The sequence below is a fragment of the Epinephelus moara genome, chromosome 9 (assembly GCF_006386435.1).
Source record: "Epinephelus moara isolate mb chromosome 9, YSFRI_EMoa_1.0, whole genome shotgun sequence".
Taxonomy (NCBI): Eukaryota; Metazoa; Chordata; class Actinopteri; order Perciformes; family Serranidae; genus Epinephelus; species Epinephelus moara.
This window is the reverse complement of record NC_065514.1, coordinates 19,916,248-19,931,311: the sequence shown is the minus strand read 5'-3', so window position 1 is coordinate 19,931,311 and position 15,064 is coordinate 19,916,248. Positions and strand designations below refer to the sequence as shown.

The 15,064-nt window shown below is 41.0% G+C and overlaps 1 protein-coding gene across 1 annotated transcript in view; it reads right to left on the bottom strand.

The window, feature by feature from the left end:
• Positions 1-15,064, bottom strand: part of lrrc75bb (leucine rich repeat containing 75Bb) — a 46,463-nt gene that overhangs the window by 28,064 nt on the left and 3,335 nt on the right. Inside the window, exons 2-3 of the mRNA XM_050053027.1 lie at positions 7,979-8,107; positions 2,724-2,836 (exon numbers count right to left, since the gene is read on the bottom strand). Coding sequence (XP_049908984.1) covers positions 2,724-2,836; positions 7,979-8,107 — 242 coding nt within the window. The remainder of the gene's footprint in view (positions 1-2,723; positions 2,837-7,978; positions 8,108-15,064) is intronic.

The window sequence follows — 15,064 nt, the reverse complement described above, 5'->3', positions numbered from 1 at the left end:
TGCTGAGAGGCAAGTGTGAAAATGGACGTATCATCCTCGTGAGACAGTAATGCCGGTTGATGATGTGATGACCCTCTATTAAAACCTGACAACAGTTTAGTTCCAGAGTGTGGAGGATAAACCTTGGGTAGTAAGAAAAAATAAAGTATAAATTGACAGGTGAAAAGTTGCAATGCTAGATTTGGTTAAAAAAACAAAACCCATACATGAAAATACGTCTATGTTGAACAAAAATATAAATGCAACACTTTCGTTTTTGCTCTGATCTTTCATGAGTTGAAATTCAAGATCTAATACTTTTTCTATGCAATCAAAAGGCTTAGTTGTTTCAAATAATGGTCAAAAATGTGTTTAAATCTGTGTTAGTGAGCACTTTGCAATGTGGCATATCAAGATGCCGATTAAACAGCCTCATTACTACTTAGGGGTTTTAGAATGATCACAATAAAATGACAAACACAACACAATGCCACAGATGTGACATGTTTTGGAGGAGTGTGGCTTTGGCGTGCTGACTGCAGGGACCATCCAACAGAGCTATTGCCCCTTAATTAAATGTTCATTTCACTACCAAATGCCATCTCCAACATAATTTAAGAAAATTTGGCAGCACATCCAACCAGCCTTACAACTGCATACCATGCGTAATAACCATAGACTATAGCTACAGCGACAAATTTGGCATTTTGGCTGTCACCATCTTGTTTTTTTGGCACCACAAGTGACCATATTTGGATGAGAGGTTGGAGCTGTGGAGGAGCGTGGGCTGGTTCTGACTCATAGACTTTGGTGACGCCTTGCAGACAGCCTGTCATTAGAGGCAGCCACACCCTTAATTATGCCTGACCTAATACCTTAATAACCTTAATTAAATTTATACAGGTGAGCTTTATAAAATATCACCCCCCCCTACAGTTGTCATGAATGTGGAAATTAGCTCTAGGGCTCGAGGTGATCTTTTGTACCAGGCTGTAAACATGTTTATTTCTGCTGTAAAGCTGGTGCATGTTAACATGGGTGTCTATGGGGACTGACTCATTTTTGGAGCCAGCCTCAGGAGGCCGTTCGATTTGCACAATTGAAGAGTTTCTGCATAAACTCTGACAAGCCCTCTCAGAGAAGCTCATCTCAGTAGCAGACCATTTTGCAGGTGAAGGAGCTGGATGTGGAGGTCCTGGGTTGGCTCACTAGACCGGTTGGATGTAGGCCTATTGCCAAATTCGGAAATGACACTGGAGACGGCTTATGATAGGAAAATGAATACTCAATTCATCTGCAACAGGTCTGGTTGATATTTCTGCATGCCAATGGCATTTTAGAGTGATCGTTCACTGGGACCATCCTAAGGCACATCAGTGTGGTAATTATGCTGTTTAATCAAGACCTTGACATGCCACACTTGTCTGGTGGATGGATTTTGGATTAAGTTGGCAAAGCGTTCACTAGCATGGATTGAAACAAATTCATGAACATAATTTGAGTGGACTCAGCCTTTTGTTTGCATAGAAAAACTTTTCAACTCATGAAAAATAGGAGCAAAAAACATTTTGTTTCAGTGTATTAAATGCAACAAAAATGAGAAGCACGTCCATAAGACATCACAAATTAATTCCACATTTTAATCAATCACAGTCACCTTTGTTTTTCATTGTCTTTTCCTCAGGGACGTGTTGGATTTATTTCACCTCTAATCAACAAATAAAGATATGGCTGAATTTGGTTCAGAACAATAATGTGTTGCTAATCTAGTCACATCCTGGTATTTTATGGGAATTTTCACTAAAATCTGCTTCTGTTTCCCAGAATACGTGTGCTCTGAGTGTGTTTTATGATACTGAAGAGAATCGTAGGTGCTGAGGCACTGAGGGCTTTCCAAAAGTCATCAGTGCTTCCACACAACTGTCATAGATACTGAATCTGAATTAATGTTGTTACAGTCATACAACTGGATCAATTCAAGCTACATAAACAAAAATGCCAGGTAACAGTTCAGCTCAGGCAAAATATGTTTTAGATGAAATCACAAACTTTGTCAGCCTTCAATGTCCACGTTCGTATCCTTAAAAAAAATGTCGGGTTTAAACCGCTCATAATTACAGTTAAAGGGACGGGCCAGGCCGGGCTCGGACAGAACATGCACGGGCTCGGGTGGGGTCGGGCTGGATTTCTTGGGCCGATCTAAGCTCTACACTAATAACATCTGTTCACCACTATAAAGATGATCAGACTCTCCATTATAACCACTACTGATGATACACTGAAACACAGATGATGAAATATTCTGTATGGTTGGCATTGTGTTGTTTTCCACCTCAAAGACACTGCACATTAGCGAGCAATTGCTTGATTAAAAATCAAAGAATTATGTAAGAATGACATCATATAATGAGAATAAACTGCTGTTTTTCAAATCAATTTTCATTCGTGGTGAGAATTAAAGAGTGATATGTTCCCAGTAGGGAATCATTTTAACATCACGACAAAAAACTTTCAGTCCTAATTAACACACTATCACAGATGTAACCTTGACATACTGGAGGCAAAGCTTCCCACAAACTGGTGGAGGACTTCTTCCAAACTTGCTCTAGTATTTCACAGAGGCTCTCCGGAGATTTATGAGCAGCACTAATGCTTATGGTGATGAATGTGTTTACTGTGTCGGCGAATGTCCATCTTCAGAGTGATGGCACAGCGTGTGGCGGCAGCAAAGAGGACACACTCACCAGGCCTGAGACTTCCTCCTGGGCACGCTCTGTCTCGTCCACTTGGAGTGAGGGGTCAGGTGGTAAATCAGCTGGCGGCAGATTTTGTTGGTGGACTTGAACGAGTCAGTCTCCTGTAACACAAACGGAGGACAAATGATGGGTGACACATATTAATCAAGCTCAAACAGCGGCTGCTCGGGGATAAATGGAACAGTTTGAGGATCACACATTCTAACACACCAATCATCTCTGAATTTTGCATGTATGGAAAATGAGCTGTTAGATATTCACAAGGCAAAAGTAATTTATAAACTCCGGATGTCTGATCTTGCTTTCTTTCTTCCTGCAAACAACTGATGCACTGATTTCCACACAGTCACAAAGTGTTTCTCTCTTGTCCTTTGAATACAGCCACTTCAAACATTTTCTACATAGAAACATTCATTTATTTTCCCTCTCGCCTCCCCTCTTGCTCCATCTCTCTCCTCCCCCTCCTCTCCCTGCCTTCTCTTTTCTCTCTCCCACCTCCGTCAAAGACTTTAAATGGAATGGGTTGTGCTGAGCAGGGTAAATCTAATTAATGGTACAACACGACAACAAGAAAGAGGCAATGTGGCGAGAGGGAAAAAAAGACAGGGGCAATTTACCTTAAGGCGATTAACCATTCCCACTGCCACTTCCTTTCTTGGGCGACAAACAAACATGCCTCATACTTCAGAACATTCAACGCTGCTGTTTCAGCCGCTTGGATGACTGAACACAATGTTATAGCTGCGCATACTGATTCGCAGTCAAAGTATTCTTAGAAAATGTGAATCCGTGGACTGGAAGGATCGACGAAGTCACTTAATTCTATAAGCATTACAGGCGTTAATCACGGGTCTGTAAAGCTGAGCGCATCACAACATACATTAAATGAACTGTCAGAAACTGAAGATCATGAGCTTCAAAACATTCACAGAATATGCATCTTTCAGCCCTCAATATGTCCTTGAATATATAATCTAAATAAATCTCAGTGTGGTGGAAAATACTGGGCATAGAGGCAGCTGCCAGGCCTTAAATCCAGCACACTGCCTCTCTACATCCTCGTCACGTCTGACACAGTATCCTGCCACGGGTCGCTAGCCAGTCAGGAGAACGCTGCCAGCTCCTCACTTTCCCTCCCGTCCTCCTGGGCTTTCCCCGCCAAAGCAAACAGCGATAAGATAAGAGTTTCTCACAGGTGATTATCATCTGGGCTCGGTAAGTAAAAACTGGACCACAGTGGCTTTATCTTAAGGAAGCCCATCTTTTCCTAAAAGAGATAAGTGCAGACTTACAGATAACTGTAATGGCTGCCGGGTCTGTGTTTTACAGCCACTCTGAGCTGCTTCTGTAGTGTCTTCACCCTTATACCAGAGTTTGAAATGTAATTTGAATTTTAATATCTTGGATTTGTGTGCTGTGCTACATGTGAATGAGCTGACTCCCAGTCTGGATAAATCACGATTTACAGTTTACGTTGACGAGTGTCAAACTAACTGATGGGTAAAGACTAATGTTAGACAACTGAATGTAAATTATTAATGTTTTGATGTTGTAAAATGTTCATATCAGAGAGTGATGCTAATCCTTTGTTTTGAATTATGGGGTTGTTCTAACTATTCATTATTGGACCATATAGTGTCATTCACAGTGGGGATGCCGGGGACATGTCCCCACCACTCATTTGAAATGGCTGATTTTGTCCTCATCACTTTTTTAAAAGCATTATTTGTTAAAAATGTTCTGAAATATAGCTTGCACCAAGAAATGCTACATGTAACTAACAAGACAGGAAACCTATTAACCTTAATAAAAGTAACCTAAACAAAACAAAACAAAATAAAATAAAATAAAAATAAAAATAAAATACAATTAAATTAAATTGAATTAAAATTAAAATTAAATACATTTAAATTACATAAAAAATAAAATAAAATAAAGTAAAATAAAATACTCCCTAGCATACTGTGCCGATCAGTAATTTTAATAAGTAAATTCTTAACACAGTCCAAGCTTTCCATTCTTTCTCTCACTGAACATGACAGCACAAGCTATCAAATCCTTTAGAAATTATTTAAAAAATTCATTCATGTGTCATTGGCTTGAATGCAACATGCACATTTAAAGAACAAAACAGGACAGAGAAGTACATCATGCCTTCTATACATGTGTGTTACTTCAACAGGAATAACATGAAATGGGAAAAGTTGAAGAGTAAATATATAAATAAAATATGAAAGCAATACAGAATGCCTGAGAGCCTTAATGTATTATATTCCATTGTATTTTTATATTTTGAATTGTAACCTGCTACAGTACCTGAATCATGTGTTTTCCTTCACATAAATAAAAAATTCCCACTATAAATTGGTGCATAAAGAAACAGCAGAAAACAGGAAGTGCAGTGTTTGATGCTCAAAGTCTCCTGGGGGAGGACTTCCAGATCTTTCCCTTCATGTGTGTCCCTCCCACAGTGTTAAAATTAAACCCTACACCCCTCAGTAGTAGCCTTGGCTATGCCCTTTTGATGCACCATTTTGCCCCCTACCAGCTATAATTATCTACACTGACCTTATAGCAATTCCCCCATTATGTTGCCTAAAATCACTTATGTTAAAGACATCTGAGCCTTTATGTCCCCACTCCCCAACACTGTTAAACACAAAGTAACGCCCTTGGTTTGGACTGTACCTTTAGGGACAAAGATTTCTGGCCTGTTGAGCGGAAATGAACCTGATGTTTCACTTTGTAAAATAGCAAGACCCTCCTAGGGCTTTTGAACTGTATTTAAAGCCTTGTCTTGAGTTAAAAAAACAGCACGACCCTTTGACAACATGTAAAAACAAAAACAAGTCTTTTTGTCTTCTGCAGACTGCAAGGTGCATCATTATGACCCACAGCACAAATAGGAGCTGTGTTTTTGATGCAACTATTAACTATAACTTAGATAAAATAGATAAAATATAAATTTAGGATGGGAAAAAATCACACCTTCAGCTAAAAGATTTTCATAATGTCCCTCACAAACAGTGAGAGGTTTCTGTTACCTGTTACAAAACAGACTTCACAGCGCTCAGCGGACTCCAGTTTGATCCCACTGGCCACCTGCCACCTGCCAGAGCCCTCAAAGTTCTCTGCCAAAGCCACGCTGGCCCACAAGCCTCAGTGCCATTGACCATGGCCTCGGGCCCTGTTGACCTCAGCGTGATGACCACTGGGCAGCTGCCCACTCTTCCCGATATGAAGCAACCTAGGCAGGTACTCTCATACACCTGCAGGTCCTGGAGCACAGCTGCAACCCGATGTGCTGAAAGAGCACATGAGCAGCGGGGAAGACAGACCACATGGTGCCACTGCAGAGCCAAACCCTGACCCAGTGCCTCCCACTACCCACCCTACAGCATGCAGGTGCGACCTTTGTAGCTGGCACTGAGAGGCAGTTTTCATTTCCACCTCCAGATTGTCTTCCAAATGCAGCTCCTCCACATGCAGACTCAAAAATGAAAACAGGTGGGAAAAAACTTCTCAGAATATATTGTGAACTACGGCTGAAAATATCTATAAGTGCCTATAAAGACATGTTCAAATGTAAATGATGATGCAACAGAAAAAGGATGGTGCTTGTGTAGTGCCTTTTGAGTCTACCGGCCACTCAAAACACACAAACACAAATTGCACACACATTCATACACTGGTGGCCAAGGCCACTGCTTCTCAGTGTTAAACATTCACACCAGTGGCGTAAGGTAGTTACAGGCCCCAGTCCATGCTGTTATGATGGGCCCTAATACATGCTACTGTGCACATATCGTCTCGTCACATGATCAAACGGAGACTCAACACAGGGCATCAACATATATATTACCCAGCAATCATCTTTGCATCTACTGTGTACTGTATATGACAAAAATATGGATTTGCCTTTTCCAAGGGTATATATAGCAAATGGCACCTTTTTGAATTCAGTTCAGTTCTTCTTTGAACACAGGCATAATTCTAAGGTAGCAATCACTCATAAGGGCTCATTTGCCACCCAACACGTTGCTGGAGGGTCTGTTATAACAGTGTACTGCTGTGGACAGAGGGCAGCAGTGAAACATATTGTAGCCACCTAAAAAAAATCAACAAAATTTTAAGTGTATGCTACATTGAGAGTATTTTCACAGCCCTTTCTGACGAGGAAGCCATTAACGGATTCCCCATCTATGCTCTTGTCAAAGCTACCAGACTCCATTAACAAAAACAGTAATTTCACTGTGCTGAACACAAGACCTGTTCTCTCTATAGGCTCCCCAGCACACAGTTCCCAGTGCAACCACACTACCTGTACTGTCTATATGTACGCCCTTGATTCACATGCATTCATGCACCATTGGGAGCAATTTGTGGCTCAGCATCTTGCCCTAAAAATACTTTTATACGCTGACTAGAGAAGCCAGTGATCACCATTCTATGGATGTTGATTCTGTTGTCTCATATTGTTGATGTAAACCAGTGCTGTCCCATTTTGCAAGGAGTTTTGTTATATTTATTGGCTCTTGCAGTTGTACAGATGAGGTTTTGACATTCAGTTTCTCCACACTGTGTTTTTACACTTGTTATTTCTGTCAACTCTGTATATGACATTGACTGTCTTTCCTGGAAGAGCAACTCCTCCTCTGTTGTCCCTTCTGCAGTTTCTCCCTTTTTTCCCATTTAAGACTTTTAGCAGAGCTTGTCCTTATCTGATTTGAGGGTCTAAGGATCAAGGGTGCCATATGTTGTACACATTATAAAACCCTTTTCGCAATTTGTGATTTAGGGCTGTATACATAAAACTCATGTGCTGAGCCGCTCACGTTTCCCCTGTAAAACAGGAGCCAGCCACTTATGCAAAATCTCTACGTAAGAAAAGTTAATATGTCACCTAATAGTGAAGTCATTTTAGAGACACCAGAACATGCCTGGTGATCCATTATGCTACTGGCTAAACACCTACAGTATCATTTTCCATGCTTCCTTCCATGCTTCTGTAGCCGTGTTAATATTAAGAGAACTGACACTTCATTATCGTCACAGAAGCATGACAACAAATGTGACACATGCACTTGGGCATGGCTAATAAATGCAGACATGTCGCAGCTTGCCTCTCCTCTGTTTACAGTTGTTGTCCTTGTCCTGTTAATTAATATAAAATCTGTATAGATGGTTTTTCATAATTCATGAATGTAACAGTTAAAATAAACTGGATTGTTCTGGATTCTCACCCTTTTTGGACACTGCAGGTCGCGGGCGAGGCCGAGCAGCAGCTCGTGAGAGATGGGGTCCACCAGGTTGAGAAAAGCTGCATTCTTGTACAAAATGTCATTGAGCGACGTTCCCTGGAGGCCCAGATCCTGAGGGGAAAGCAAAGAGAGGAAAGTGTTTCGGTCAACTCTTAGTAAAACTAACACGTGATGTAGAAATTCATTTGATTAAAACAGCCATGTCTGAGCCTCGCTTCATTTAATATTCAAGTGACATTTCATGGATAGTTTAATGAAAATAGACTGTCAATGTTTATGAGCTTTGTTCATCATCCCCTTTCATCTTGCCCTCTTATCACGCTGAGAGCTGATAAGGTTTTGCTATCGGAGGCGTGTATTAACACCCAGTGCACTTGATTAGGGGTGGGGAGGGTGTCTGCGTGCATATGTGAGTGTGTGTATGTGTGTGTGAGGGACGGTGGGAGTAAAGTTTAAGTAAGCTAAGATATAAGTGGTGTGGTCTTTCTTCAAATATTACAGTTACATTCTCGAGTGAAGAGAATAACACTCCTTCTGGTTTGTCTTATCTCATTTGAAGGTTTCACTTGTCGTATTGCCTGCGGGACTTTATATAATTTTCACAAAATACTACTACTCTTAATTGTCTGATGAAAAAAGTGTAGATTCCAGTTAAATGTTCCTTCGCTTTCTACCCTCAATCTTCAGCATTCATGAGTGAAAGATTGTGTAGAACAGAGAAGAAGAGTTAGAACCAGGATAGGCATTGTTTAGTGAAAAACAAACAGGCTTTTTAACAATTTGAAGTGGCATCATATATTTTGATATGAGATATGCCAATGCTAGACAGGGTTGGATATTGCTACTCAATACCTTTATGGTTTCGGTTGAAATAATCCAATACCACATAGTATTGAAATTAGGGATGTGCGCGATTAGACGTCGCAACGATTAAACATCCACCCCTTCACTAGTCGGCACCTGAAATATCAGTCGGTTAAACCAATTACTGTTTTATTCATGTACAAGGCTGTTTAACTGTCATGCAGCCGCCTGCCACTAGTGGGGGCGACAGAGCCGTCAGACAGCAGTCCCCCTCCCCGCGGTAATGCACGAGTAAACTGGAGTTTTAAAACAGCACGGCGGGAAATAAGAGAGATTTCCTCTTGCAAAGCCAGCGCTGTTTGGCAGTATTTTTATGTAGTAAATGAATTCAGTAGCAATTTATCTTTTTGAGACGTCATATTATTTGTTAACTTTAAGTGAGTTGTTGTCAGATAATGTGCAGGGTTTACATTCATACTGCAAACGCGCAAAATGTCTCTCATTTCATCTGAAATTTAACTTATAATTTAGATATTTTGTTAACTTTAAAGTGAATTGCTATCATTTTTGTGGGATAATCTGCAAGGTTCAATGTGCCCCAAATTTCAGAGGCAATTTATTTATTTTAGATTGTAGTGGTTAACTTTTGACTGAGTTGCCATCATGTTCACATTTGTACTGCATGGCATAAAGTGTCTTGTACTTGGGCATTTAAAATCCGACATGGTTGTTGAAGATTTTGACTGTTTTCTTGAGTGTTGACTAGCCTTAATTAAAATTTTTGTTTAGTCAACAGGGAAATTAGTTGCCAGGAACATCCCTAATCAAAATGTCTCAAGTCAAACAATACCTGCATTAGAACCTTTTTGCACCAGGGCTCTGATCCTGCACCATCCCAACTCTCCACTGGATCAGCAAACTTTCTGTTGCTGCCATCTCCGGAGCTCCGGACCTCTCCTCTGGCAAGTGTACCTGGTTAGCAAGAGCTAACACAGTAGCAGTGCTAACATCCAACACTGAGCCATTTCCCAATGAACTCACACTGACACCAAAACAGGTCTACTTGGCTGATAAACATTAAATAACATTTGAAACTGTTAGATAATGTAACTGTTCCCGATGCAGAGCTCACAATCCCACAGTAGCAGCTACAACTCATACAGTCTGTGGTGTAGCGAAGTCGAGCTTGGTGTGTTTGACTGAGTTGGCAGTTCAGATGCCACCAAAATATTTCAAAGTGTGGCTATACACTACATTCACATGATGAGTATGGAATGAAGTACTCTGATTGGTATCACTTTAAGGGTACTGGTATTGCTGCTGGCATCATAATTTTTTAGAAGATCCCCAGCCTTAATGCTTGATAGCAGCAGCAATCTCTTTGCTGAACACGATATTTACGATTATCCCGATAATTGAAATTCACCACAATCAACTTATTAAGCGTTTTTTAAAAATCATGATCCGTGACAAAATCGTATCTCCTCCAATCCCTAACCAGGAACCAAGACACATGCCTGTTTATTAATGACACTTTTATCACCTTCAGGCTGTTTTATATTTGCGGAGACAATGTAAATATGTTGCATCTTCAGGTAATGCTTCGAGTGCTGACGTGTCATTAACAACCAGTGTTTGAGCCTCACCAGCATGCAGCATCCCCCGCCTTTTTGGGGAAGATACCAACACTGACACAGGAAGGAGGAGGAAAAAAAACCAAAACAACAAACAGCAGGGAAGACGTGAATCTGAGCAGATGAAACAAGATGAACAGAAGATGAAAGACGAGAGGAGTATGAGGAGAAATAGTGAAAGGAAATCTCCTTTTAGGCACAAAGCTATATTTCTCTCCTAATCCACAACAACTGTTAAAAGATGATTTACTCTACTCATCCATGCTGTTATATCAGTGACATAACGGCTGCTGCTGACTAACAAACATATTTCACTGGACCATCATCCTCTTGTAAAACTGTTCAACTAGAAGCTGTGGAGCTGAAGAGTAAATACTGTCAGCTGTATATGAACTGAAAAGCTTTTCAAACAGCAGGCTGGAGGTTGAGGCTGTGTAAAGCATGCTGTATACGCTCTGACAGCCCTAACACTAAGGGGCACAGTGGAAGCAGAGAGGAAAACTCCCATCAGCATTTTCTCCTCCTCCAGCTTTTGAGTTGATTTATTACAGCGGAGCTCTGTGGGATTCCCTGACGCTGGACTATCCTCCCCGACCAGCTCTCCCTTCAATAAACCTCATTTAGCACAGACTGAGGGTACCACATGCATCCATAAATGGAGGCACAGAGGAATTTGAAGATTATTTTATGATGACGTGTGCTAACTACGTAGTGCAGCATCAGATATGAGGGGGGACTCACAGCTGAAATGAGGCACATCTTTTAAATAGATGCAGAGATTTGATCCTGTGGATTAATTTGACTGATTCCTAATCATAAAAGCATGAAATGTTTTCCTATTTGTCACTGACAGGATGCCTGCGTACTTCCCCTTAGATCCCACTACAAATGTCCCCCTGAAAGCTGCATATCTAATCTGACGTCTGCCTCGTCACAAAAAAGTCTGAATAAAGCGAGGAGCTCCGAACCGCAGAGCATCATCCCACACATGCAGTTCATTAGAATCCAATTAAATATATTGCGCTGCGTGACAAATCCAGTCCCACAGTCCTCTGCTTCAGTGTAAGAGACATGTCACAGCTGTCAGGTGTCCACTTTGGTTTACTCCACTTGGGCTAAGTATATGAAAATCAAAGGTATATATTCAGAACTGCATAGTTGTGATGTGAGAAAGCACTGAGAAGCAGAAGATTCAAAGACACAAATGCTTGGCCAGCAGCAGCTATGCTTTGGCAAGGATATCTGACAAGTAGGATGAGGTCAATATCTCAGCTTAGTCAAATGTGACAGGACATATGAAGAATAGTTTCCTCTGGCACACACTGATATATCTGTGTATGTGTATGATGTCGTTGACAGAGCATGTTGCTTATATTGCTACAGTCACATAATCAATCTGTCCCTAAAATAACAAGTAACTTTATATATGCATTACCTTTACAAAGTGACTCTCCAGTACATTCATTTTCACCAGGTCTTTATGATATTTATGTTGTAGCTTCAGACCACATGAGCCAAGTGCCAAAAGCTTGACCTTTTTCAAATGCTCTCAGTTTGTGAGAAGCATACCAGAAGCTGACCTTCTTTAAAGGAATAGTTTGACATTTTGGGAAATGTGATTATTTGCTTTCTTGCTAAGAGCGAGGTGAGAAGATTGATATGAATCTCATGTCTGTGGTGCAAGTGTGAAACTACAGCTAGGAGAGGGTTAGCTTAGCACAAAGACTGCAGCTAGCCTGGTTCTGTCCAAAGGTCATTAATTAAATGGATAGTTCAGATTTTTTAAAGTGGGGTTGTATGAGGTGCTTATCCATAGTCAGTGTATTACCTACAGTAGACGTCTGTCAGTATGGCCCCCAGTTTGGAGAAGTGGCAGGAGTGCTGACATGGAAGCTAAGCAGGGTACTGCTGTGGACAGGCTGTAGCAGCCAAACATATTTTAGCTACCTAAAAAACATTCCACCTAAAAAAAATGAATAAAAGTTTAAGTGTATGCTATGCTGAGAGTATTTCCACTGCTTTACCTTTCTACCAGACAGTCTTTTTTGATGACGAAGCCGTTAATGGATTCCCCATCTAAACTACCAGACTCCATTAACAAAAACAGTAATTTTGGTCTGCTGAAAACATGACCTGCTGGTCTACCGCTGCATTGATCAGTTAACTAGTTTGTGTTATTGTGTGACTTTGGTGAATCTAAACTAACCCTTTGAATTGCTAAAGTCACACCACAACACAGACAAAATAACTTATCTAAGCAGTGGTACACCAGCAACTCCTGTGTTCTGCGATGTTAAATTGTTGTTTTTCTCAATGGAGTCTGGTTTTGAAGAGAGCGGTATAATGGCTTCAGTTCCCCGTTGGAAATTGCAGTCTGACTGAAAGGTAAAGGAGTCAAAATATAGTGTACACTTAAACTGATATTGATTTAATACACTTTGTTGCTGACCCTGTCCACAACAGTACATTTCTTAGCTTCTGTGTCTGTAGTCCAGCCTGCTTCTCCAAAGTGGGGTCGTGCAGACTGACGTACCCCATACGACCCCACTTAAAAAGATCCGAACTATCCCCTCAACACATTACATCCTGTTTGTTCAATCTGTACAAAAACCAACCTGTGAAAACAACTTCCGGAACAGCTGTTGTCGCCAGTCCAGTTTTTATGCTAAGCTAAGCTAACGGCTGCTGTCTGTAGCTTCATATTAACACAGATATGAGAATGGTATCAATATTTTCATCTAACTCTTGGCAAGACAGTGAATAAGTGTGTTTCCTGAAATCTTGAACTACTCCATTAACGTGAGTCCATGTCACATTTTTAGGCTATTCATTACGTGGGACATTTTGTCTTTATTTGATAGCGTACAGAGAGGCAGACAGGTGCGGTGAAAGAGAAAAATAAACCCTGACCCCTAACAAAACATAAATATTTCTACCTTAATTATGTCTTGATGGATGACTGTGATCAGAGAGGCACCAATATCTGGGCGGTTGATGCATTTGAAGTTGAATAAAGTAAACAAATTAAAAATATGTGTTGTGACAGCTAACCTCGGACTTCAGAATGGTCTTCACACACCACAGAATACACCTTAATTAGTGTCTTCTCCATGGCTGCACATTGGTTACTCTGTGTGCACGCTGTAGAGCGTAATTGATATGAGTATTTGCTGATTCTTTGTTTACTAATGAATATGTAGAAGATCCCAAACTAATTAACTTAATGGCCCAGAAGGCAGATCTGCGATGGAGATACAGTGCGGGGGCCGGTGTTTTTGGTTCCTCTTTGTAATGACTTCCTCTATATGAAAGAAACCTGTTCCAGCATCCATCATCTCAAGGTGATTATCTCCAAATCCATCCGTCTCTCAGAAGGAAAACTGCTTTGCTGCTGGAGAACAACAACAGGAGATCTACTGCCAGTTTTTTTTCTTTTTCCCGTCTTGAAGTATTGTTAGTCAGACACTTGGCTTCAGCCCCAGCGACATACAACAGCGCTCTGGCTTCACCTCACTGAGCGATGGAGAGCACATTGGTGCTTCGTGAGCAGTTTAAATGCAGAGCTGCGGAGAAAACTGCCCCTGCTCACGACCGACAAATGTACATGTTGATCTCTAAAATCTTTTTTCGTACAAGATATGACTGACTGCAGGACTGCTTCAACAAACAGGCACAGGCACAGTGAAGTCTTACAGGAAGAGATGCATGACTCATATCCCTCCTGCTTCACACAAATATGAATATAAAGCTTTAGAGTGAAAATTAAACTGTATATACTCAGATAATGAATTCAATGCAGAGCAGAAACAATACCTACAAATTTGTCTTCAGTTCAGACTCCTCCGACGCCCGAAGCTTCTCCTCAGGATTGTTTTCCCTCTTTAATCTACACACATCTGTGTAATTTATTCTACGGCACCATACAGATGGGCAGGGAGTTTGCATGACAGGGGGCCCTCTTGATCAGAACTGCTTTTGTCTGAACTTCAAAACTGTTCTCCTTTGATCAATGCACAGCTACCAGAAGGCAGCAGAAAGCTCAAGCTGAGCTCTAAAAACTATTTCTTCTCCCCTCTAGTTTGGATAAATCTTCAGAAAGTGTGGATTAGAGCGGGGAAGGTGTTACAAGGGGAAGTGTAACAGATAAGACGTAAAGGTGGAGTAAGCGATCCTGGAGAGAGAGTACTGATATTTGAGTTGTGGAGTTTTGCATGTTAGCATGTGCCAGTTACTGTCGCTCATGCTCCCACGCAGGGGCGAAAATCCCATTTCATAGCTGGGGGGGACAATAAACAGTAAAATTTTAGAGAATAATTCCAGGGGGGGCCAAGGAAAAAAAGTTGTAGCCTGTCTTTTATACAGCATCTTTTACCGTAATTTGACGCTTTAATCTTCTCTCTATCTCTCCAACAGGCAGGCATAGGACCTTTCTTAGCATTGGCTGAGTCCACCTGCACATGTCCAGATTTAAAACAAAATGATTGAAATCAGATTACTCCGTCGTTAAATTCAATACCAAGTCCCTCAGTAACAGAGGTTTCCTGTACCGACTTTGATCATTTTGTCGATAGCGCCGTAGACACTTGACTCTGTAGCTCCTCTTAAAAAGAAGTTAAAAAAGCAAAGTTAA